At 41.5% G+C, this 24705-nt stretch overlaps 1 protein-coding gene across 3 annotated transcripts in view; it reads right to left on the bottom strand.

Annotated features, from left to right (window-relative positions):
* ppargc1a (peroxisome proliferator-activated receptor gamma, coactivator 1 alpha) overlaps positions 1-24705 on the bottom strand; it is a 599527-nt gene that overhangs the window by 9953 nt on the left and 564869 nt on the right. For 2 of the 3 annotated variants that reach the window (XM_037675939.1, XM_037675946.1), the window contains exons 3-10: positions 20036-20230; positions 16985-17110; positions 14840-15182; positions 12918-12963; positions 12613-12686; positions 6803-8012; positions 4856-4948; positions 2281-2401 (exon numbers count right to left, since the gene is read on the bottom strand). In XM_037675939.1, coding sequence (XP_037531867.1) covers positions 2281-2401; positions 4856-4948; positions 6803-8012; positions 12613-12686; positions 12918-12963; positions 14840-15182; positions 16985-17110; positions 20036-20230 — 2208 coding nt within the window. Of the gene's footprint in view, positions 1-2280; positions 2402-4855; positions 4949-6802; positions 8013-12612; positions 12687-12917; positions 12964-13876; positions 15183-16984; positions 17111-20035; positions 20231-24705 lie in introns of all 3 variants that reach the window. The other variant, XM_037675931.1, reaches the window with a different exon arrangement.

Raw genomic sequence — 24705 nt, 5'->3', positions numbered from 1 at the left:
TATATATATATATATATATATATATATATATATATATATATATATATGTGTGTGTATATAAAAATATAAGAGGGGTAAAATGATGCAAAAGCAAAACGAGCAGGACAGAAAGGCACTTTCTCATCTCCGGCTTCCCAAATCGTGTTTGACAGCTTGAGCTTGACTGTTCATGATTGTTTGTCTCTCCGTCTCTGGGAAAAAAAAAATGCACGCTGAGCCGAGATGGCAATACTGTATCATTTAATGTGTGTTTTATCAACGGGTGGTAAGGAGCGTTAGCCCCACTGGAAACCTGAGTAATTTCCCACTGAGACAAGGAGTGTGGAGATAAGTCAGAAAATATGATGTTCACTGGTTTGAATTTGGAAACGGATACCAACGACAAATAAAACAGCTAGCATTCCTTGAAGGAATATCGCCCGCCACCTTTCATGCCGGAGTTTAAGACTAAGATCTTTTTATGCTGAAATTTTGGCATTACTTCTGTCTTGCTCAGAGTATGGGGTGAATGACTCTCAGCTACTACTACATCAAATAATAACTTCTGAACTAACTAATTTAAAGCCATTCTTGTTATTTTTAAGGTGCATTGGCTGTGGCAGTTATTATGAATTGGGTTGGTTCTAATTTGAAGATTTATACTCAATGATTACCTTCTGCCAGTTTCATTAAATTGTGGTTCATGAGTTATTTTGCTAACACAGTTGATCTTTAATAGTTAAAGGCCAACTTATAAACAAACATTTTGTTCAATGTCAGCCCTCAGAACTTGTGCTGTGGAGCATTCTCAGCTACTACAACACCAACTTTTAAGTCAGTATAAAAGTAACTGTTGCAGCCATTTTTGTGTTTTTAAGGTCAGTTGGCTGCGGTGGCCATCTTGAATCGGGATGATCAATAGTTAATCGGAGGGGTCTGCAACCTGTGGTTCTGAGGCCACATGCGGCTTTTTTGGTCCTGGTCTGCAGCTCCTCGAGTCTTTGAACAAACATAATGCAAAATATAAATTTGTTGGTTTTTATACCCACAGTAAAGAGAAATGGCAAGTTTCAGCAGTTTTTCTGCAAATGTTTAAACTAAATTAGTAAAACAAGGAGAAAATAATGTTGATTAGCTTTAGCTACTTCATTTATCCAACGTCCTGTCTTACAGTGGGATCTTTGAAATTCTCCAGAAGATCTTTGAAGAAATATGGTGAAAAAATAATGAATGGATGGATAGAGAGATAAACCTAATTAAAGTTAAAGTAAATACAAAATGTATTTTTAAATTAAAATTTTAATGTCACATGTACAAGTCCAACAAAATGGCCAAATATACACTTTATTAATTTAAAGTGGGATACATTTTATTTTCATTTTTATATAATTAAAAGAAAGACTCACAAAAGCCTGCAGAGTTAAATGATATTATATATATATATATATATTTTTTTTTTTTGTAAAATTGGTAAGAAAAACATTTTTTTTACCCTTGTTTATGAATGTGGTCTTTTCTTTAGCCCTAAATTGTAAAATTATTAATAAATGTTAAAATTCATTATATACTTTTTGTTTTTCTTAAGTCACCCACACTGGCTGAAAAAAAAAACCCCTTCATACAAATTTGAAGTGGCCCATGAGCCACCAGTTGATAAAGACCATTGTAGCAGGTTTTGCAGCTCTAGTCACATTTTGTTTCGTAAATGAAGAGTAGAAATGAGTCTTTTGATTCAAAAGGTTGCAGACCTCTGTAGATGAACACCCAGTGATTACTTTACGCAGGTTTCATTAAATTTGTCTGGTGGTTCATGAGATGTTTTGACAAAACACAGATACAGATATGGGGCTTTCGCTGTTCAGGTGAAAAAAAATAAAAAATCTGGAAGACTCAGTGACCATTTCCCCTCCTTTTTTAACCTCTCTTCTTGTTCTGCTATTTTCTATTTTCCGCTGTTTTAACCCCTGTGGCGTGATTAATACAAGTTGACAGAGTTTCCAGACGACAGCGATGTTAAAAATACACAACCTAAAGAGAAAGAGGAAGGGCCTGTCGCCTGAATCATTCAGGAACTCACTTTGTATGTATTCTCTCGGTGGAGAAATGCTTTGGCACATGGCACGGAGCTTCAGGCTGTCTCATCCTAAGTGATCTGTGTGTGTCTGTGGGAGGGCTCTGTGCCACATCGCTGATTACATGTGCTCTTTTATCAGCACCGGTGAAGGAAAATAAGTTGAGCAACATAAAGAAAAAAAAAACAAAACTGCAGTAACAGAGAAAATGTGATTTTAGTTGACTCACTATTGCTTTTTGCCTTTGCTTTTCTCTCTGCTCGGCCCTTTCAAACTCTCGCTTCTTGTAATCCAAGCGATACTCCTCCCTCTTCAGCCTCTCGTGCTGGTACTCCTCATAGCTGTCATACCTGCGGAGGGAAAAGATATGTACAACATCGATCACTGTCCTCCCCTGTCCCTTTTAAATGCGCCATTCCTGTCGATGCTTATGAAGAACAATTGCCAGTATCCACCAAGGACCAGGTCCAGTGACGGCTGAGGAGTTGGTTGCAAAGTAAAGGAGATGGACGTGTTAATAAGATGTCTTTTTTTGCCATTTCTAAGAACGCGGAGCCTGCAGGACAGGCCCGCGGGAGTGCCGGCAAGCAGCGCAGTTGGGGACCCAGGCAGCTGCGGCTGTCAGCACAACTTCACATGTCATTACTTTCTGCTTAGTTAGGGCTTCATCAAGAAGGAAAAGTGCTACTTTCTCCCCCTCCCCCTCCCCTTCTCCGCCTCAGACTAGCACAAGACATGTCCACTAAGTTTTCCACTGATGAGCGACTCTCGGGCTTGTCGGGTGTCATTAGGCACGTGGGCGCCAAATCGGCTCGGAGCGCCGAGATGGGGTCAGTCTGTGCCAGTACTTCTCTGCATATGAAATGGTCCTGTCTGCAGTGGCTCAAGGAAAACTACAGACAGACACTCAGATGAGTAGAGAGCTGGGAGCATCACCTCATGAGTGTAGCATGAACGTAAAAAAAAAAAAAAGTAAGATTGCTGTATCTTTCTCTTTTTGGTCACAAGTTGTGATCAGTTTTAGCGTATTTACCATTAAAGGGATATTTTCATTCTGACAGGATTGACAATCTAACAGCTACTTTGAGCAAAGCCTGGCTCAAAATGAACTGCTGCCTCAACTCGTCTATCAATACATCCAATTTTCTACATTTTCCATTCTTGTTCAGGGTTGCAGGAAGTTGGTGCCTTTCTCCCAACAATGGCAAGAGACATGGTACACCCAGGCCAGATTGCCAGTCCATTACAGGACCACATAGAGTCAAGACAAGGCAAGGTCAGTGAACAAGGCCAGGCTGATTCTGGCAGATCCTGATTACTACTCCATGGTGAGTTCAGGTTGCTTCCATCTGGATGCAGGTGTTATGACGGGAGCTGGCTGCGGGTCACCGGTCACTGCAGCTAGCTGCTGCTAGCCGTGGGCCTTAGGCCTCCTCTCAGACCCAGGGCCTGCCGCCATCCCATATCGCTCCCCCCGACTCGAACCTCCCTCAGAAGCGGCACTCACACCAACAACAGATCAAGGAAACGCTAATTCAGTTTTACCAATTGTATTAAAATCAAGATAGGAAAAGGTTACAGTCTACAGCGCTGGCCTCTTCGGTCTATGACATGATCACAAACCGGAAAGGCCGATGTCCCATGTCATTACTGATTTATAGGGCCTAAACTCCTCCTTCGCAGAAGGGAAGCACAACCTGTCCCGTGTATGAGGGGGCGTGACTAAATGTGATCTCAATGGATCTTATGTGGTTTGACGTGTAAGGAAAAATAAGACGGTGCTTCAAAAGCCTTTCTACGTGATGTAGCAAGCAAAAATAAACTCTATTCCTTGATGGATATTGAATCCCTGGGAGACTCTTTTTAGAGTTGCTGGCCCCGTTCAACCCAGTCAGAACCGGGTCATAATTTCATTATAATCCTGTCTCTGAGCAGATCAAAAACCGCAGGACCAGTCTAGATAAATATCTAACACAGGTTTCTGCTGCCCAGATGTAGGATGAACAGACTGAAAAACTCAATGATCCCTGTAGGGTTCAAGCTTCTCAACGAACAGTGATGATCTCTGTACTGGTTATTTTAATGTCTTAATGTCTTGTCCAGTATGGATGTTTTGTGTGCCTACTGACTGTGAAACAAATTGCCCCTTGGGGATAATAAAGATTCTTGAACTCGAACAAATAAGAGACAACCAATCATGCTCACATGGATCAGGTCTCTCTTGTAAATGAGTCCCCGAGGCTCAATGGGATTAACCTGTATAAATAAAGGTGGAATGGCAATAATTTAGAGAATCAACTTCACATGCATGTTTTTGGACTGTGGGAAGAAAACCAAACCCAGCCAAAAGTCAAACCTGTGACGATTTTGCTTCAGTCTCAGAATTGTTCATAGCTGTTTATTTGACTTAAAATTAGTTGTCAATTTCACATTACACCGTTATTTCTTCTTGCAGTTGGAGGTTAACTAATCAGAAACTTCTAAAGGTCCCCCATACTCAATTTAGGATTTGAAAAGACCAAAGTTTTCAAGCAATAGCCGTTTTTATGTATACATCTTACTTAAAAAATGGATCATATGCTGTAAGACAAAACAGAGTAAAAAAAAAAAGACTATTTTCTAAGTGGTTATTAAGAAAAAACTCACTATAATGTCTTATTTTCATTCATACCATTATAAATCTAAAGAGTTTTGTCAAGAACCTGCACACCATAAACATTTGCCCTTACCCGAAGCGCATAACTATACTAAGGTTAACAATGCATTTTAAACAGGAGGCTAAATAATTGATTTAAAACAATTACCTTGGCCTGCGGCTGTGAGGAGATCGAGACTGAGGGCGGGGGCTCTTTTGGATTCTGGAGCGAACAGCGTTCAAATCTGAGCTGTGATGAGACCTGAAGTACAAAAAAATCAAACGCAAAACGTAGAAATATTTTAGTAAACCCCAGAGTGATGATGTTTCAGTTAGAACATGTTCAAATATGCTACTGAATTCAAAACCTAAAGTTTCAACATATTTTTTTTTTACTTTTGAGAGCTTTTGAGATATGAAGACAAACCACAGGAAGTGTTTTCCCCCACCTTGGCTTCATGCAACTCATGACTAAAGTATGTTCAGGATTTATACCTGAACTTTTTTTCAAGTACCTGAACTGGCTTCAGTACTGGTACTGGCATGTACCTACTATCTATGTTGTATGAAGCAGTGGTCAATAGTTTAAACCCTGGCGACCTTACTCTATAGCTTATATACCTGCACGCTTTGAGCGCCTGATGCTCAATTATTGAAGGGTTCTTGAAGAAGCCCTGAATAATCCAAAAGAAAGTAGTTTTGGAAGCTAAGTGAAGCAAAGCAATGCCTATTTTGATCGCCAAAGGACTATATGCTGCAAAACTAAAAAACAGTGGTATTGAGAATTAGTCTGCTGAAATGTTGCTTTCCAATTCGTGCATGGCTTTGCTTGTTTTCTTGAATGCCTATTCAGTGCTTTCACATAGCTTGTCAGTGTCAGATTTTGATTGAATGCCTTGAGACTATTTCTGCATAATTTGCGAGCATATTGGTGTAGAATCAAGAATAAGAGCCTGAACAAGAAGAAGTGAATCTATTGGCTTCATGGAGTAAACTGACCTTTCAGTAATCATGCAAACAAAGTGAGTCACTGCAGTGGAGTCCAACACTGTGAGAAGCTCAATGAGCAACTCCTGACAAGCTCAATTTATTCATATCATTCTCAGTAACTAGCGTTTGCTGTCTTCTAGCATAAAAAAAAAAAATCCCTCGGCTCGGATCAAAGGGAAAGATGGGAAATGTAGTTCTCACACAGGTCTATGCTGATAGGGCTCTTTTTAAAGGTGTTTGGTGACTACATTCCTACAGACTGGATTTGGCTTTTATCTCTAGAGATGTAAAAGAAGGAGGTTTGGCACTCATTTAAAACAACAGCTGCCACTTAAAACAATACCCCTGACATCAAAGGAAAAGAAAAGTAAATGGGAGCAAGGGAGTGAATGAGAAGGGACCGTTATTAGAGAGATGCCCAAAGAAAATTCCCAGCCTAGAGATGAAAACTCATCATGTTCAAAAGTCTAGTGCCAGAAGCAACTTTTAGTATTTTTCATTTCATTTTTGATTGTACTATTGAGCCTTTTCTCCCGTATTGCAAGAACAAATTTAAATATAAATTATTTCAGATATTACAAAAAAAACCATTAAAGGTTCGGAAAAAAACAGGAAGTTAAAACTCATATTTGAAGCTGGGCTGTAGTGTTCAGATGGAATGGGGGAAACTGCAAATATTTTGAACATTAGTGTTTTCTCAGTGCTAAACAACTACCTAATACCAAGTGTGGAAATTAAGTCTAAAAGTCTGTAAGGTCTATCATGTCTCACGCCATTTCAGAAAAATTATCCGACCCATGTTATGAACTATCTATCTAGAACTGGACCCCCTGCCAGCTCAAAGCCCCATGTAAATGGGATATTTGGGGAGCAGCTACAGAGCAAATGTGTGTGGTCCTATCTTTCTACAGTTTTCAGTTTTTGTTTTGCTCATAGACCCATATTTCTTTAGAAAGACCCAATATTTTCATAGAAAATCAACACCTCCACCACTGAGGTATGGCTGCTATTTGAGAGTAAAACCAGTATTTTGATCTAGTCAGAGTTAGGTTAAGATTAGGGTTAGGATTTAGGGCAAATGAGAACACTCCACAAAACAAAAAGAAAAGGAAGGATGGCAACTTACCAGGAGGAAGGACGTCTGTCTGGTGAGCTGGACAGAGAGCGCCTGTGGTACTGTGACGAGGAGCTGCGGGAGCCTGAATGAGAACGAGAGCGGGAACGGGACCCGCTACTGGTCCAGCAGAAAGGTCTGCTGGGTGACAGGAGAAGGGAGGAAGGTGGGGAGACAGAGCCACGTGAAGGGGAGCAACTTGATGGAGGAGAACAGGAGGGAGAGTTGGGGGAGCAGTCGAAGAGTAGGTCGAGGGGGTTTCCTTCCCATGGAAAGACAAAGCGACTCTCGTGGCCCTTGTCCAGGACTAGCTCATCATGAAAGGACAGAAACCCTGGGGTCAAATAGATGGAGCCTGGCAGTCTTTGGGAGTAAATGTCATTCTCATCCCCTTCATAGGATCGAGGGGTTGGAGGCTTGTTTGGTTTGCCGCTTGAACCTTTCTCTTGCCCACCCTTGCTGCAGAGGGCTTGTACAGGACGGCCAAAGTGCTTGTTGAGTTCTGCTCTTATTTCCTGGTCGCACAGGGGTTTCCGACTGGTTGCAGAATGTTGTGGTTGGTCCTTAACAGTGGTGGCCCCTGGTGTGGGGATCTGAGTGGTTTGCGTATGGGTTGGCTCCCCTATGCCCCTGGTAAACCCTCCTTCTCCATCCACAGGGACAATATTCTTCTCCTTTGTCAATGGGCTAGGTGAAGATGATGTAAAACAAGATGATGATGAATACAATGTTGAGATGGCTGAGTCCTTACATTCAACATGCCCATTCTCCACTTTGCTAGCACTGGGTGTAAGAGCAGCACTGGCACCTAGAGGGTGTGTCATTTCCACAGTTGTACTCATGGAAACAGTAGCTGAGCACCCATACTTCTTGATACAGCCTGATGCCTGGCAATAGTCATGGTCACTGTGACGACGAGAAGCTGCCCGTTTATTGTTGCCAGTGCTGCAATGCTCCTCAAAACCACCCCCAGCTGCAGGGAAGGTGGTAGATACTTTGCTCAACTGTGCATAGAGCTCAGTCTGTTCGGGATCCTTTCTGATGGGACCCCCGGCTGAGGCACCTGGGGCCGGGGTCAAAGCACCGGCACCCAACTCACTCAGCCTGGCTCTTTTGCATGTCAAGACCGAGGAGGAACATGAGGACAACTTGGTTTTCAGAGATGCTTTGAAAGGATTCTCTTGACTGGCTTTGTGTGGGGGCGTGGTAGGTGGTGTCAGACCTGTACAGGGTAGATAGAGGCAGAGGTGGGTGTGAGCAATAAAATGCAAATTGACTCATATAGACCCCTCACAAAGTAACCTGCTCCTCCTATTCTTCTCTCTCCCATCTATAAACTCCCAGGTCAGTTTATGGACAGCGGACACAGATACATGCCTGATTAAAATATTCACTTTCGCTTGGTCTAATCCTATTTTATTGCAATCTTGACAGATTAATGTAATGCTTGGTGTAACTTAATATGGCAGAGCTGTTATATGGATGACTTGCCATTCTCCTCCTTTCTGACCTTGAAAAGATCCATTTTGAAGAAAAAAAACCACAGTGAGGAAATAAAATACAACTGATAGAAAAAAAACTTAAATGTATCATATATTTCCTAATAGCTTCTTTGTTGATTCAAGATTATCAAGCAACATCTGTATTTTCGGTTCAACATTGTTGGAGGACAGTGAACATGCACATTTTGGCATTCTGGAGATGTTCATCATTTCAATGAAACATTGGAAGAACCAGCATTTGAGTTGACATTCGTCACAAATGTCCCTACTGCTCGTGGCCCACATCCCCACCCCAATTCCTCTATCTCTTCCCTCGCTTTCTACAGATTTATAACCAGACAGATGGCAGTTATATGGGAAGTCCTGAGATGAGCCCACTTTATAGCTTTGTTACCGCACTCACACAAACAGCCGCCACCATTACTTTTATTCTCTCGTTCCACCTCTTTCTTCCTTTAGTCTGGTGTTCTGTCCTTTTTTCTCTTCCCCTTGTCTGCCATCTTCCCTGGATCAATCTCTATCCCCCCTCTTTCCCCTTCCCCCTCCACAATTTCTGTCTTTCTTCATCTTTCCCTGTTTCTATCTTACACAGAACAAATGTGCCCACACACAGAGGCACACTTGTCACAAACAGTCTCTCACTGGAGTCAAACTCAAGCACTTTGAAACACCTACGCTCTCCCTTCTTCTTTCCCATTCCTATAATATATGTTATTCTCCCCCTTGCCATTGAATTTCTCCAAATGATAGCTATTAGTATCAAATATAGTGTTAGAATCTACATTGATGAGTGAGATAGCTCGGTGTGAAAGCCTGACACATAAATGTTTTTGTGTCTAAAGTAACTTATTTGGAATGCACGAGCCGATGAGTTATCATCATTGTCTTGATGTGACTCTGAGGACTGCAAGCACCCAACACTCCTCTTATACTCTCTTTTCCCCCATCAATCTCTTTTATCTCCCGCAGCTGATAGTGACACTGTATATATGCATTACACCAATTAAAATAGGCGTTAGGAGGAAGGCAAAGCGGATGTTAGACAATGCCTGAAAAAACTCAGTTTCATCAACGAAGCACCATCTGTCCGAAACCATTTGTGCATGAGATCATAAACTAGGAGCCATTAGCAATGGCGGTGAAATAAATCAGAGTTAGATAAATATGTGCCTCTCAGTCAAACTTGCAACTGATGGATGATTTGCAGACACAAACACCAATCACGCAGACACCACTGTGTGTGAGAAAGCGGGAGTGTGAGAAAAAAAAGAGTTTAATTTATTTATTTTTTTTGTTCTTTCCAGCTATAAATCGCAAGGAGACCACAGAGCGAATAACAACTCCAGGCTTAAAAGGTTGATCTTGCAGTAAGCTATGCAAATAGCAACACACAGACCACCTCTGTGTCATGAGATACAGTAATTAAAGACAACACAGTAGTACAGAGTAAATCTATTAGCTAGGCAGAGATTAGACCTGAACAGTTGCACCCCAAGGGGCCTGTCTGCCTTTTGTAGCCTTTACAGTCCCTCTCCAAGAAGGTTCACACAAACACAAAGGCTGCATATGTTCCTTTTATTTGCTCTTTGACATTATTTAGCTTGTTATAATTTGCAAAGGCTGAAACAACTGGTCATAAAGACATAAAATGTGCACAATTGTCCTGCCATTAAAGTAGAACCATGCACTCAACTAACCTCCATCAGATTATCTGTAACACCACTATTATCTCTATTGTGATGAAATGTTACTCTAAATCTGCAAAGAACACGTAACAGCTTACACCAGCGCTTACTGGGATCTATACCCATCTGTCTCATACAACATGAGCCTCAGAGCTAATCTCTAACTACGAATTGGTGGCTCAGTAACGCTAAGCTTTTTGGACTAATGACTTTCCTGCTAATATTCAATCCCAAATTTGCCCAGAATAGAAAAAGTCAGGTGAAGGGCTTTAAGCACAGATTGTGCTTGTTAAATGGGTGCTGAAAAAAAAAGCATACATTTGGCCACGGGTCAAACAGACTTGCCCACAGGCAGTAAAATGAGAGGAAATATTAACTGAACTTGATTGTCCCATGGGCTTTAAGGAGTGCCGCTCCTTCCTTTAAGTGTCAACAGGCATCCCGTTTGACTCTGAAAGCTTATCTGCCCAAAAGGGGTTAAACAACACTTGAAACGAAAATGGAAAGAAAGAGGGAAACCTCTTGGGTTTGAGTTTCTAACCCCCCACAAGTAAACGACAGAAGGTAAATCCAGGGATCATTTCTCCATTTACTGGTAAATGAATACCCAAATGGGCCAGCTCCAGAGGCTAAAGGGCAGTCAGTTTATTGTTATTGACCTTGGATGATTAAGCTTGAATAAATTTGTGTTTAGAACCAAATAATTGAAATAGATGAAAAAAGAGTAATTACTCCACACTTTCCAACTTTTGAACTTTGAAGATTTATTTTAATTCTCCCCAACTGCATCACAAAATTATGTTGTTCAATAGTTTTTTTTTTTGGACCTAACACTCATAAGGCTTCTCTGAGAGTTATAGGGTCTGTTACTCCCACTACAGACAACTATATGGACTAATCGTTTGCTTTAACGCTGCCAGAGGGACAATGTGAGGTTAAGACTCATATGATAGGGGGAGTGGTGGCGCAGAGGTTAGAGAGGTGGGCTTGTGATCCGAAGATCGCCGGTTCAGGCCCCGGCCCCGACAACATCCAAATTGTGGGTGGGGTAGGTGAAACACCCACACTTGCCCCCACCCTCATTCACCCCACTCTGGGCCCATGAGCAAGGCCCTTAACCCCCACCATGTGCTCCCTAAACAGGTCTCTCTTGAAAATGAGTTCTCGTGGCTCAATGAGACTAACCTGGATAAATAAAGGCTAAATGAAAAAAAAAAAAAATGATAGAGCAGTCTACTTTTACATGTTCACAAATGTCCAAGTTGTAGCAGACACTAACAAGAGTAAAGTAGCTTCTACTTTAGCGACACAAAGACAATCTTAATAGTTTCAATGCTAGATGAGTGTCTAAATTTTTGTCCAGTCAATATACACTTTTATATGGCCCGAGCATTTCCCTTACTTCACTTGAGTCCCTATTGAAGTAAAAAAGCCCCAACTTTAAAAGAGGAGCTAAGAAAAATACCCTATAAATGTATATATAAGGACTGTGAAGTGGTTAAGGTACCTAATAACAATGGGTTTGTTCAAAAGGTTGAGTTTGAGTTTTGTTCATGGGTTTGAGATACCCCCCACAAGTACATGACAGACGGTAAATCCAGGGATCATTTCTCCATGTAATGGTAAATGAATACCTAACCCTAATCTTAACCCTAAATCACCTAAACCAAACCATACCCCAAACCTAACCCCCAGACCCCTGACCCTTAATCTAGCCTGAGACCCCTTTTCCTAAATTTAACTTGAGCTCCAGTTTCTTAAACCTACCCCGCAACCCCTTTTCCTAAACCTAACCTGAGACCCCTTTTCCTAAACCTAACCCGAGACCCCTTTTCCTAAACCCGACCCGAGACCCCTTTTCCTCAACCTAACCCGAGACCCCTTTTCCTAAACCAACCCGAGACCCCTTTTCTTAAACCTAACCCGAGAGCCCTATTCTTAAACCTAACCTGAGAGCCCTTTTCCTAAACCTAACCTGAGACCCCTTTTCTTAAACCTAACCCGAGACCCCTTTTCCTACATCTAACCCGAGACCCCTTTTCTTAAACCTAACCCTCTGACCCTTGACCCTTAACCTAACCCGAGACCCCTTTTCCTAAACCTAATCCGGGACCCTTTTTCTTTAACCTAACCTTCTGACGACCCCAAACCGAACCCTATACCTGACCAGTGACCCCAAACTTAACCCAGGACCCCTCTCTCTAAACTTAGCCCTCTGATTGTCTTTAAACCATTGACCATAACCCCACCCTTTGACCCTGCACCTAACCCTGACTGTCAAGCCTAAACCCAGACTCTGACAGGATCCCTGGGCCCATCGCCCACATAACACTCTCCCTACTAAAAACCCTCGGTGGAAAGAGGGTATAGCAGGAGGCCTGGGTGGGGGGTAGGGTTCGTGCAGGGGACCTGGCACAGTGATGGACTGTGCACAAATTCTGTCCATTGTTTCGAATCCTAACCCTAATGTTGGACAGAAAAATAACCTTTGGTGTGTTCACCTTGAAACTTGAATTGTGACAGAACGCTCAAAATGATGCAAAAGCTAAATATCATATAATATATATAATAAACTCTAATTAAAATGTATGGTGTCAGTGGTTTAGATTTTGGACAACCAGAAAACTGTTCTTACCTGGGGTTCCAGCAATCTCCACACTTAATGTGCGTTCAATGGTTTTGTTCTCAAATGGTGATCCTTTGTGGTCACTGGAAGACAGAAAAAAACTAGACTAAATTTGAGTTCTTGGATTGAAGTCTTTACAAAAACGTTTGTGAAAGAAATGGGAATGAGTCACAAAAAATGCCTCAATCTGAATTTTAGGTTGTTTATTATTCTTATTTTTCTTATTCTTATTATTCTTATTATTTCTTTGTTTTTTGCTGTACTTTGTTGTTGCTTTTTGCCTAGATAAATGTGAAAAAATTTCTCACACTTACTTTGGAGACTCTGGGGTCAAAGGAAGTGGCAAGATGGTTGGTTTGGCTGCAGAACACAAAGGAGCATGGGTAATTATTTATCTAACACTTATGGCAGAAGAGAAAAAGTCCACATTCTGCAACATTTAATCGCAAATTATCTCAACAAATGCATGTATTACTACAGAAACACCAATCCCTGCATAAATAATTTTTATACTGATGCTATTACACAAAGTAGAGGTGGTTAAATTGACCCCATATTAACAATTTACTCTCTTAGGACAGATTGTTTATTATGTGAGGCAGGGTGGATTGATGGTTTCACAAGTGTCTATACACAAAACAGACTGCGCTTGACAACAAACAGATCATAATGGAATAAAAAACTTACAGAGACAAATGCTACAAAACAAAACACGTGACAGTGGGTGAGCCCCTCCCTACACAAAAAAAAAAGTCATGATCGCATGCACCAATAGCAGAAGGAGGGGGGGAAAAAGAAGGAAGAAAGGAGAGTCAAAGAAGCTTGTGCAGTTGCCCGAGGCTTTGGCCGACTTGTGCTTCAGCTGACAGAATGTGGCTTTGGTAGCGCAATGCTAAAGAGCAGCATCTGGGCTCTGAGTCTAAATGTGCATATTCAGAACACTCAGCTCGGTCAGCCAAAAATAGTTCAAGAACTGACTGTAAATATAAGTTGTATAGCAGCAAGACAAAGCTCACCCCCTTTATCCACCCCCTTTTTTTTCTTTCTAAAATGCACTCAGAAAATCAATTTAACAAACACTTCCAGGGCTGGCACAAAAGCTTTGGCGAGCAGGCTGTTTGTGGTCATTGGTTTCAACGTCCTCAGAATGACGGTTAGATTCGAATTAGATCACAGATTAGTGGTGAAATCAAACTTGGAAGTGGTTAAAGCAGCACAGGGAGAAGAAAAGAGCAGAGATGAGCCCAGTGGTGGGGGATGCAGTCATGATTACCTAACAAAGGGTGGCCCTGGTCATCGGGGTGCTCGCTGAGTGCCTGCCTGTGTGGGTGCCCTTGCACTTGTATGATGCAGGGAGGGGTGGGTTCTGCAATGCTAGTATCTGAAATGAGCGGGCTTGGTTGGCCCGGTGAGGGCACCGCTGCAAGGCTGCCCATGACATGGTCATCATCAACATCATCAACAACACCATCATCATCATGGTCAACATCATCCCGATAGCCCCCCTGGTTTGGCCATCCCAGCGCTAGTCCAAAGCCTGTATCTAGCCCTTGATCTAATTGGGTGTCCCAGCTCTCTAGGTCTAATGCAAGAGGAGGCAGCAAGAGTTCCAGCTCTTCAGCCTGGTTTCTAAAATTAGTGCTCCTTCTGACTTCCTTCTTTTCCATCCTGCAAGAAAACTCAACCTGTCTCTTTGAACTATTACCAGCTGATTTGCTCTTAGTGCTATGTAAAAGGTTGATTGTGGGTTGGGGTAGTTGGGCCCAGTGTTGAATGGGCCTCTGTTTGGAGGTGAGCAGCTGACTAAGTAAAGGGTGCCCCGGCTTAACGTCTTTTTTCTTAAATGTCACTGAGATCTGCCTATGTGGTGCACGGCTGACACCGCTACTGTTACTGGGGCCTTGTCTGCCAAAGCCTTCACTCGCCTGAGTGGCGCCTGCAGCCTCTCGGCAATGCTCACAGCTGTGACTCACCTCTCGGGGAGGGAGGGAATAAGAATGCATATACCTAATAAACCTAGCGGCGGCCAGGTGGCCGACATCGCCTGGTGGCCTTCCTTCTTCACTGGGTGGCCCATGCTGTGGTTTGGGGCAGGCGTGACCACATTTGTAGGTTCTGCGGCCAACAGGGACAGAGGTACCCTCCGACTCCTCAACCCCGTCATCGAGTGTGCAACGCGGCCATTTCCCATCCCCATGACCAGCCATACTACACTCGCCTGCAGCCCGGCTCTCACCTCGCTGGTGATGCTGCTGCGGCGACTGCTGCTGCTGTTGAGATGTTGACTTCTTCTTGGTAGTGGCGGAGAAAGAAGAGGAAGAGGAGGTGGAAGATAAGGAGGAGAACGAGGAGGTGGAGGATGAGGACGGTGATGAGGAGGAAGAGGCACAGAGACCCAGTCCACTCTTGTCCCTGCTACTCGAACCTCCCCAGGCGCTCTTGGCTTCACTGGCTTTGGTGTTGAGCAGGATGTCATCTGTGGCTGTTAGGTATTTCAGCAGCTCTGTGCACGGCCGCCTCACCGGGCGGTTCTGTTGGCTGGAGCCCCCTCTTGCCTTGCCATTCCAGGGGCTCTCCATCTATGCAAATCAGTAATAAACAGAAACAAAAGCTAAGTTGGCTTGAATTAAGAGTTTTACTCACTGTTTTTAGTAAGGATGCAAATGAACACATGTCACGGTACTTACCTCGGGTCATAGTTCAATATGAGTTTGGTACAACAGGAAAACAAACAAATTCTAAATGCAAGGGTTTGTTTTAACTTATAGTATTTTAACCAATCACTTTCCCAGAAGTAAAAATAGATAAACAAACCACCTTTGTTGATAGAAAGGCTTAAAGTTAATATATCTTAAAGCCTATATAGCAATGTAGGGCTTGTCAACTGGTAACTTAACTAAAAAGTCATTACTCATTCAACTCTAATTATAACTAGTATTGTACAGGCCTTGATTGAAACAAAAATGCATTTCCCTTCAGAAAATAAAATCGTATAACAAGGAGTATTTATTTCAATTAATTTAGCCTAAACTTAATATCAAATAAAAGGGACAGAACTAAATAATGTCACAAAATAAAACGTTTGTACTAGTACAAACGAGTGGCTGTCCGTAATCTGCCCATCATCTTAATTCAACATCTGAACCAACCATTCGTCCTTCGCTTTGGAGTAAAGTGCTATAGAAAGCATCTTCCTCCATTCTTTTCCAGTTGTGGCAATTAACAACACACAATTAGAAAAACAAACTGCGTCCTCTTCAGGATGAGAGAGGTCTGATTGCAGCTTTGCTACAAATAAAAAGTACCGTTACACACCTAGTTGTTAATACTGTACACCTGTTTCAAATGTTATAGTATGTACTGCATTTGGCAAAGAATAAACAAAGGTACAATTAGAAAGAGATGGAGATACAATGGAGCTACAACACCGACTCTGATTGTTGAGCATGGTAGTCACCCATAAGTCTGGGAGGTGGCGGCGGGAGGGTTGTCTGCCCATCATTGTAATTGTGTGCCCCCACCTCGAGCACCAGCACATCACTTTGTATGCACACTGTGTCCTCCAGGAGTCCTTTTTCGCTTTGCTCCAGAAATAGATGACTCAAAGGTACGGTGTGAAAATAGACTCAGTAAGGAAGGTTGACTCACTGAATGTGCAAACATAGTATGTAGATCACCTACAAATCTGTCTGTGCTCTGTTTATCGTTCAATATTGCCAAATACAGATGAGTATACTGGTCGTTTAAAGCCCAAACACTTATCTGTTAATGATATGTTGATGTAGATGACAGCCAACATACACTGTGCTGAATTCTGACCAAAATAAAATCACATATTTAATTTATTTACATTCACAAACTTGTTGTGTAACCTAAATCTGTAAATTAATTAACCCATCCCTAATTATTAAAATTAGTCGTTAAACTAATCTAATGAGAACATCACATCTGATGTTTTGATCGTCATCTCAAGACATCAATCTTGCTGCAGTAGTGCCTGTTGCTGGGTTTTTTTTTTTTATTCCTTTTTTCTCTTTCTTTCTTTTTTTATTAACTGGCACCACATCAAGTTGTTTAAGTATTGGAGCTAATGAGACAACAGCGCTGATTTCTTGCCTGCAAAGCCCAACAGCAATCAGCCTGTTTTCATTACAAGACAGCCTCCTGGGATAGTAGACTGCTAAAGCAGTAGCCTAACGTCTTCTAAAGCGGCCACCAAAACAAAAATATGTGGCGAGAGAGAAACAAGACGGAGAGATCGAGCAAAATATGAGAGATAAACAAACAGAAATAAAAAAAATGTACAGACAAGACTGAAAAAAAGCTGTGAGGCAATATGGGGATTTTTATAGTGTGTGTGTGTGTGTGTGTGTGTGTCCACCTTGACGACGGCAGGTGGTGGTCTGATCCGATGGTTGCTGCTGGCTGCATGGTTCTGTGCCTTGCCACCTGTGTATTGATTATAGCTGAGCTGGGAGTTTGCGGGTGCCAGAAGGAGCTTCTTCAGCTGCAAATGGACCCAAACACATTTGGAAAGGTGGGGAGAGGGAGGTGAGGGCGGGCGAGAAGAAGCCTTGAGTTATGCAAACGACCATTTCCTTTCAATTACACAGCCCACTTTTATAAATGTGCAATAAAAACTGATTCTGCAGTAAAAAAAAAAGAAGAAGACTATGTTTAAAAGACTAAACAGCTGTAAACAGTTTATAGATTAAATCAACGTATTTTCCTTCTTGCACAGGTGTTTTTGTATACACATAACCATGTGCTTCCTGTGTGATGGAGTAAACACAGTCAGGCGTTTTGCTAAAGGTCATTTGGAAAAGAACCGGCATAGAATAAAACGAACTGTAACATTAAAAAAAATTTGGTTAATGCACTGAAACCGAAAAGATTTCCAGGTGCCAACATCACAAGTACAAACAACAGAACAAATATGGGAGGGCCTACAATGACAGATGAGTTTTTTATGTCTTTTTCTTTTAAACTAAAGAAGACTCAGCTTAGTCACAGGGAGAAGATGAGGTTCTATGGATTTCTAATGTTCTTTACTCTAAATATATCGTTTTTACTCAGTTCCTACAGCAAACCAGATAATCAGTCACATTTAAGAAGATATTAAATAATAATAATAATAATGATAATAATAATAATCCACTGAACAGTTACCAAGCAGGCACAAATGTGGGCAGCACAGTGTTGTTGACAATAAAAGTAAAATATATGGCACTAACCCTTGTGTCAGTTAAAAAGCTACAGTAAGACCTTAAAGTATGATCAGAGCGGCACCAGTGTCCGTGCGCTGATTTTCCAAAAATGTCTAAGAAAAAAGGAGGACTTCTATTATTTTTTTTGTCCAAAGCAACTTTTCATTAATATTATCAGTTGTATTACTTTAAGAAAAATGCAAATAACTATAAACCAGTGGTTCCTAACCCTGGTCCCTGAGGAACGCCATACTGCATGTTTTAGTTGTTTCCCTGCTTCGACACCTGATTTGAATGAATGGGTGATTAACAGGTTTCTGCAGAACTTGAAATAATTCAGTCACTGAATCAGGTGTGTTGGAGCAGGGCAACAACTAAAACATGCAGGATGGTGTTCCTCAGGGACCAGGATTTGGAACCACTGCTTGGAACTAGCTTCATAGTGATCCTTCAATCAGTGCTAGGTTAAATATCATGAAAGCCTAAGTATCTATAAACTGTGACGTTAAGCATTTGCATACAAAACAGTTTGATCTGTGAGTCCCACTAGAAGCAGTTATGTGGACAAACGTGTTTGCTTCAGCACTTACAGGCGAAACACTGCAATACTGTAAAAATAATTAGCGGAAGCTAACGCTAAACCGCTAAACACTCAGAGGACTGTCACTCAGTCTGCATCATACATCTTTGTCTCCTTCCAGTTGAAGCTGAGTCGACCAATCACGTCTTATCACGTGCATGTAGTCAGCCAATAGTGCGTTTAACAGACACTTGGAGACACGCCCACAACAGACAGGAACAAGCTTGTAAATGTTGTTAGCAAACCTGGAGTTGGCCAAACCTAATTTAGTGGAAGCTAATTCCACAAACGGTTTCCAAAGTTAGCAAAAACGCTAATCCGCTAAAAGAAAAATTTGTTCTGCTATTAGCCGTTAGCGGATTAGCAAAACTGTCCACCACAAACACGTGGAGTCGCCCAACATTTCACCACTTTTAGATCTGAAGGAAAAAGATGTTGCTGCTGATTAAACCAACTCACTGTACCCTTCTGTACAGTTGCTTTAAGGTAAACGTTCTGAAATAAATGTTGTTGTGCAAAACAGTCAACCCTCTGAATCCAAAAGTGTCCAAACTTCTCTGAACACAAAAGGCATTCAAATATTCTGAACAAAGATTTTCCTTCACCTAATATTTGCCTACTTGGCACGAGTCACTCTGCTGCATGCCTCTCACTACAGTAGGCCTGATGTGCTGCTGCTACATGAGAGCTGCGTCTCCTGTGGTGAGCGTGGAGGTGTTCACTTCCCGTGCCACCGAAGAGACGTATACCGTGTGGGGGGAAAAGGCCAAAGCTTCTATGTACAGCTTCACAAAAACAAAGCTATTTCACGCAGAATAAATCTGTGCGGTGACTATGTTGGAGCATATATTTGAGATATTTTGAAGTGCAGGCAGAAGCAAATGGCTATGGATTGGTTTTATGTGCCAATGCTGCTAAAACGTAAGGTTGTGCAACCCCCACCCCTCGGGCAGAATGCACCCCTGATGATTTTCTTGAACTCATAATGGAAGAGGACTCTCCTTCCAAACAATAACCGCTCCCACCTCCTTCAGCCTCTCATGCCAGCCGCAACTCCTCAAAGAGGTGGGTGTCTAACAGAAACTGAGTTAATTTCCTTTATTATTTATTGTTTCATTAATCTTTCACCATGCAATGCTTCTAGCAGTGTTATTAAGCAGGCATAATGCCTCTATTTTGCTGAAAATGACAGTGATTGTGAGTGCTGTGCAAGGTTTTGAGGGGGATTGGAACACAGTACTTTTTTATATTTAATGAGAAATATTTGTTCCACACACACATTTTCAAGATACAATTTACCTGTTAGAATAAATTATCATTTTAAAGGTTTAATATATGTTCAACAAATCCCCATCAGTTGTCCTCTAATAAATCACAGTGCACATGACTTGGAAACACACTTTCACTTACATGTAATCAGTTCTAACTTAACCAAAACACTTATCAAATATTTGTATTCTCTTTGTCTCCATACGCCTGCTTGCACTTAACACACATAGTCGGTACCAGACGTTCTGACAAACCAATGAACACTTTTGGTGCCCAGTCATAATTAAATGCCTTCCAAAAAGTAAGACGGTGTCCAAATCTGGAGGCCAAATCATGAAATAAAACTCCCTTCTGAATCAAACCAAATTTAAGTTACCAAGGAAGGCTCCTCGGGCTCTGGGGTGCGTGGCGAGGCGTCTGGAGAGGAGGGACAGCTCCGGTCACTGGCATTGGTCACGTCCCCATCTGCCAAGGCCTCAAACGAAGGCAATCCGTCCTCATCCACTGGGATGCTGTCCAGCGTCTCTGTAAGCACTGCCAGTAAGTTGGCCTCATTTTCTTCATCTATCTTCTTAGAAAGGGGGAAAAGGAGGAAGACAGAGACAAAACATAGAAAGACAAAAAAAAGGGTAATTTTAGTCAAGATCAAATGCATCTGATTTGCATTAGAGAAAAAAGATGCTGTTGGTTGCGTAGAACCTTTTAATGTTAATATAAAAGAAAAATAAATTGGTTAGGGTTTGGTTTTTGTGCAACAGCCAACATACCTGGAATTATTCAAGAAAACAGAATTAGTGCATATTTTAAGTACACCTAACAGCTAACTTGAGAAACTGCATTTCCTGCGAAAATGTAGTGTGAATGCTTATTGCTGAAGAACTTGCTGAAAAACAGTTGAAATTAGCTAAAAAACCTGCTGAAAAGTAGCTGAAATGAAGAACAAGTGTAAATTAGTAGAAGAAAGCAGGAAGAACACAGATTTAGGTTTAAATAAGCAGAAATGAGCACAGAAATTAGGAAATTAGCCAAAATCAAGCGGAAAACAGCAAATATAGCTGGAATCTATAGCTGAAAATACAGAAAGAAGTTTAAACTACCAGAAGGAGAAAGAGCTGAAATGAGCTGGAAAATGTGGAAGTAGCAGAAACAGCTAAATAGTAGCTGAAATAGCAGAAAAAGCTGGAAAAAAACATCTGAAATAGCTGAAAGTAGCTGATTTAAAAAAAAAAATTTGCACAAGGAAGATGAACCAGAACAAAATGTGAAAGAAGTAGTAAAAGGTTGTAAATTGATCTAAAGATGTGAAGGCTGTAAAATGAGCTCAATTGATTTTCTATGAGAAAAAAAGTGGCAGAAAAGGCTAAATAGTTCAAAAAGCTAAAGTTGCACCAATACCAAAAAAGTCATGGCAGGATTGTCCTGAAAGAGATGAACGTTTTGATTTATGACTTGTTGAAATAGCTTGAAAACTGCAGGATGAGAATTGCGCCGAAAAATTTATGGAAAAAAAATGGATTACAATTGTGTGAATGCTTCATAAACATTCACACAATTAGCACTGAGGACAAAATGGTTTGGACAGGTTCTGTCAGTAAAATATACAATAGAAACAAGTTACCTTTTGTCCATGTTCAACTACAGAAAAAGACAATTGGATTGAAGACAAAAATTGCTTGAAAGCAACCCTATCCCGCTAAATGCTAAACAAATGGGATTTAAAATGCTGGCTTGGCAACTGATATTTAGCACAGAGAGTTCCTATCAACCTTTTCTGAGAAATAAAACTTGTTCTTGCAGCTGGCTGTTAAGTAGATGAGGCTTTAAACGAGCCGAAGTGTCAAAGAGCAATAATAACATCGAGACAGATAACGAGAAATGTAAGCCTGAACATTTATAAGCAATGGCAGTTCTGCAAGTTTGTGTAGAGAACAAAAATATACAAGAGGCAAAATGCATGTGTGCAAATTCATAAAATGTGACAAGGAGTTGAGATGCTTTGTATCTGTCTTAGTTCAATATTGACAATAAAACATAAAAGTGTCACAAAATGGGGACTTCACAACAGTATGAAGATGAACAATAAATTTTGCAAGAAGTTCGGTGGTTATCCCAAACAAAGCACGTTCTAATGCGCACACGAGGAATATAATCACTAGACGATGGCATATAGCCATTGATACAATCAATTTTTATTGAACATTTCTTAATAACGAATATGACAACAGCCACTTTAATACTTCAGGTTTTAAATGGTCATTTAGAGATGATACATATTTCTTCAGTGAGCCAGTTAACAGTGAGTAAATGTTAATTTGATGCTCATTGAGCAGATCTTTCCTTATCAACATAAACACTCAGTTAATATTAAAAAATGATAAAGGGGACATATTTCACAGAGATAACACGGTGTAGACTGGGGGGCATGCGGCATTGGCAAGCTAATGCCTTGCAGGAAATTGCTCAGTACGAGGTAGCATGCTGTTTAATTACTTGCAGGAAGCTTTAAAGTCCACTGTGCTGGAACCTTAGTGCTATTGAAACGCTCACCATTTTCCAGCTTCCCAAATCATTACCTGAGCACTAAGAGAGTTGGTATAAACTGCTGATAGAGCTGGAGCCTCAGCTTAGCCTCAGCATACATCTTTGCATGAGGAATTGAAATTTAGGATCCTTTTTTAGATGATCACAAATGAGTCTTTAATGAGCCAGCCATCTGTTCAGTCCAAACTCATCAACCATCCAATCAATGCCGTGTTTAGGCGCAGCTTTATCCACTGCTTCCATCCTCCCTAAACCCATAAATCTAAATTCAGTAAAAATTGTCATGTATGCTGCCGTGTGATGGGAGTTACATTAAAAGCGGGGTTGTTTAATGATTATTATTATGTCACGCTTTAAAGGCGACTGTATTTTTTTTTTTTAGGTCACAGTGAGTTCAAATGTAGAGAGCTCAATCCTTTTTGAAAAACCTCCACAAATTCCACCAAGCTCCCACAGGTGCAGTGAATCCCAAAAGATAACCGAGGAGGGACTCTCATTTTCTAAGAGAGACACTTGTAAAACCCTGGGTCGAGATCGTCAGGCAGCAAGCGCTGCTGTGGATTGAGTGGAGGCACTCATAGGCCAAGTGGGGATTTGAGAAACTGGGGTAAAGAGCATACCTTAGTATTGGTTTCCACCAAAGAAAGAAAAATGATATAATACCTCCGTCCAGGAAAGCTAATTTTTCCACGCCAGCTTAGTGACCACACTGCAAAGTTTCAAAACCAAAATCACTTTAATGTGCATCTTGGACATTTGCAAAATAAATAAATAAATAAAAAATCTCAATGCAGGCGACTCCCAGGAGCTTTGGCACCAAAATGGCAGAATAACCCTACAACCAGCAGACGACCCCTTCCATTCATATTGATCACCGCAGCAGCTGCCGAGTGGAAAGGACGGACAAAGAGAGGGGAGAAAAATTGTCTCTGTGGAAGCACTTTTCGTAGCCATCTCGCTTAATGGACCTCGCAGAATTAAAGAGATCTTAACAATCCTGGGCTAATTGTGGGATCACTATATATTAACCCTGCTCCAATTCTAAAGGGTGCCATTTTGCTGCAGTTTTATTCCAAATGCCTCAATTAGCCATAAAACACACTGGCAAGAGCTGGCAGCCAACCCCATCCAACACACACCCACAAAACCCCACGCTCCACACCACGTCTGATATTCCCTAAGCTGGAGAAAAGAAAGCTAACCCCCGTTTTTCATTATTAGGCGAGACACTTTTGTTATCAGTCAGCCAGTCTTTCAGATTGTCCTTGCCTTTTGCTCTTTTATTGGGTTCTACAGCTCAGTATTGTGTTCTAGGAGATACTATTCACAGAGCTGATAACAGGAGGTGAAGGTGATGTTTTGAACAAACACTCAGTCCTGGACACCAAGGCAAACAGCCAAATTAGATCTGCATACTGCTTTTAAAGGGTTCCAAGGTCCTGAGCAACTTTTGAGGGATCAAATATTAACAGGATTTTTTTTTTCCAGAGGGGGCAATGTATTATTTATGTGTTAAAAGGAACCAAACATGATGGGGAAGTACAGAATGATAGAGTTCATAATAGAGATCATTGGATGAAAATTAAAACGTGACATTCGCGGTCTCACAGTTTCATGGGTTTTCAATGTAAGTTTGTGCATGACACACGATTGGCTGATTTATGGAAGACGACCAACCAGAGCATTGTACTCTTTATCCCAGGCACTGATTGGCTCAGTAACCATAGCATCAGTCTGTTTGCTCTCTTTCGCTGTGCACTTCTGTGAAATTTTCATAAGACACTGAATTTATTTCAAGCCGTACAATGCCACCCAAAGGTTCTGCACCATCTAAGGTTTCAGGCAGCGAACCCAAGTGCCAGAGAAAGATGCTTACCATAACAGAAGGTGGAGCTTCTCGACATTTTGAAGGAAGAGAGAACCTAAGCGGCTGTTGGCCGCCCAGTTGGCAGTCCCGTCCCCGTCCGGGGACCATGTCTTTGGCGTCCATACAGCGCTCTCCACCCTCCCTCCCTACCCATCCACATGTCTCTGGACGTGCGTCCGGGGTCACTCTCTCCGATCGAGCCCCCAGTGGTCGTAGAGCAGAGACCTTCCTTCACGCTGCCCATATCCTCACGCTCATCTTCCTGGGACCAGCGGAGGAGACCTGCTCCAGCAGGGAAAGGAGAGCAGAGGCCACCATGCAGACGACAAGGAGGTCCTCCGGGCACGCCCCCGCCATTGCTGTTAGATCCCGATGCCCGACACCTCGAGTTCTTACCCAGTGCAATGATTGTTATTTCAAGAAGAACATATATACATACATACATACATACATACATACATATACATATATACATATATACATACATACATATATATATACATACATACATATACATATATACATACATACATACATACATACATATACGTATATACATACATACATACACGTATATACATACATACATACACGTATATACATACATACATACATATACGTATATACATACATACATA

The sequence above is a fragment of the Nematolebias whitei genome, chromosome 1, assembly GCF_014905685.2.
Source record: "Nematolebias whitei isolate Nwh7 chromosome 1, NemWhi1, whole genome shotgun sequence".
NCBI lineage: Eukaryota > Metazoa > Chordata > Actinopteri > Cyprinodontiformes > Rivulidae > Nematolebias > Nematolebias whitei.
The sequence above is the reverse complement of the archived record's forward strand: the minus strand, read 5'-3'. Positions and strand labels throughout refer to the sequence as shown.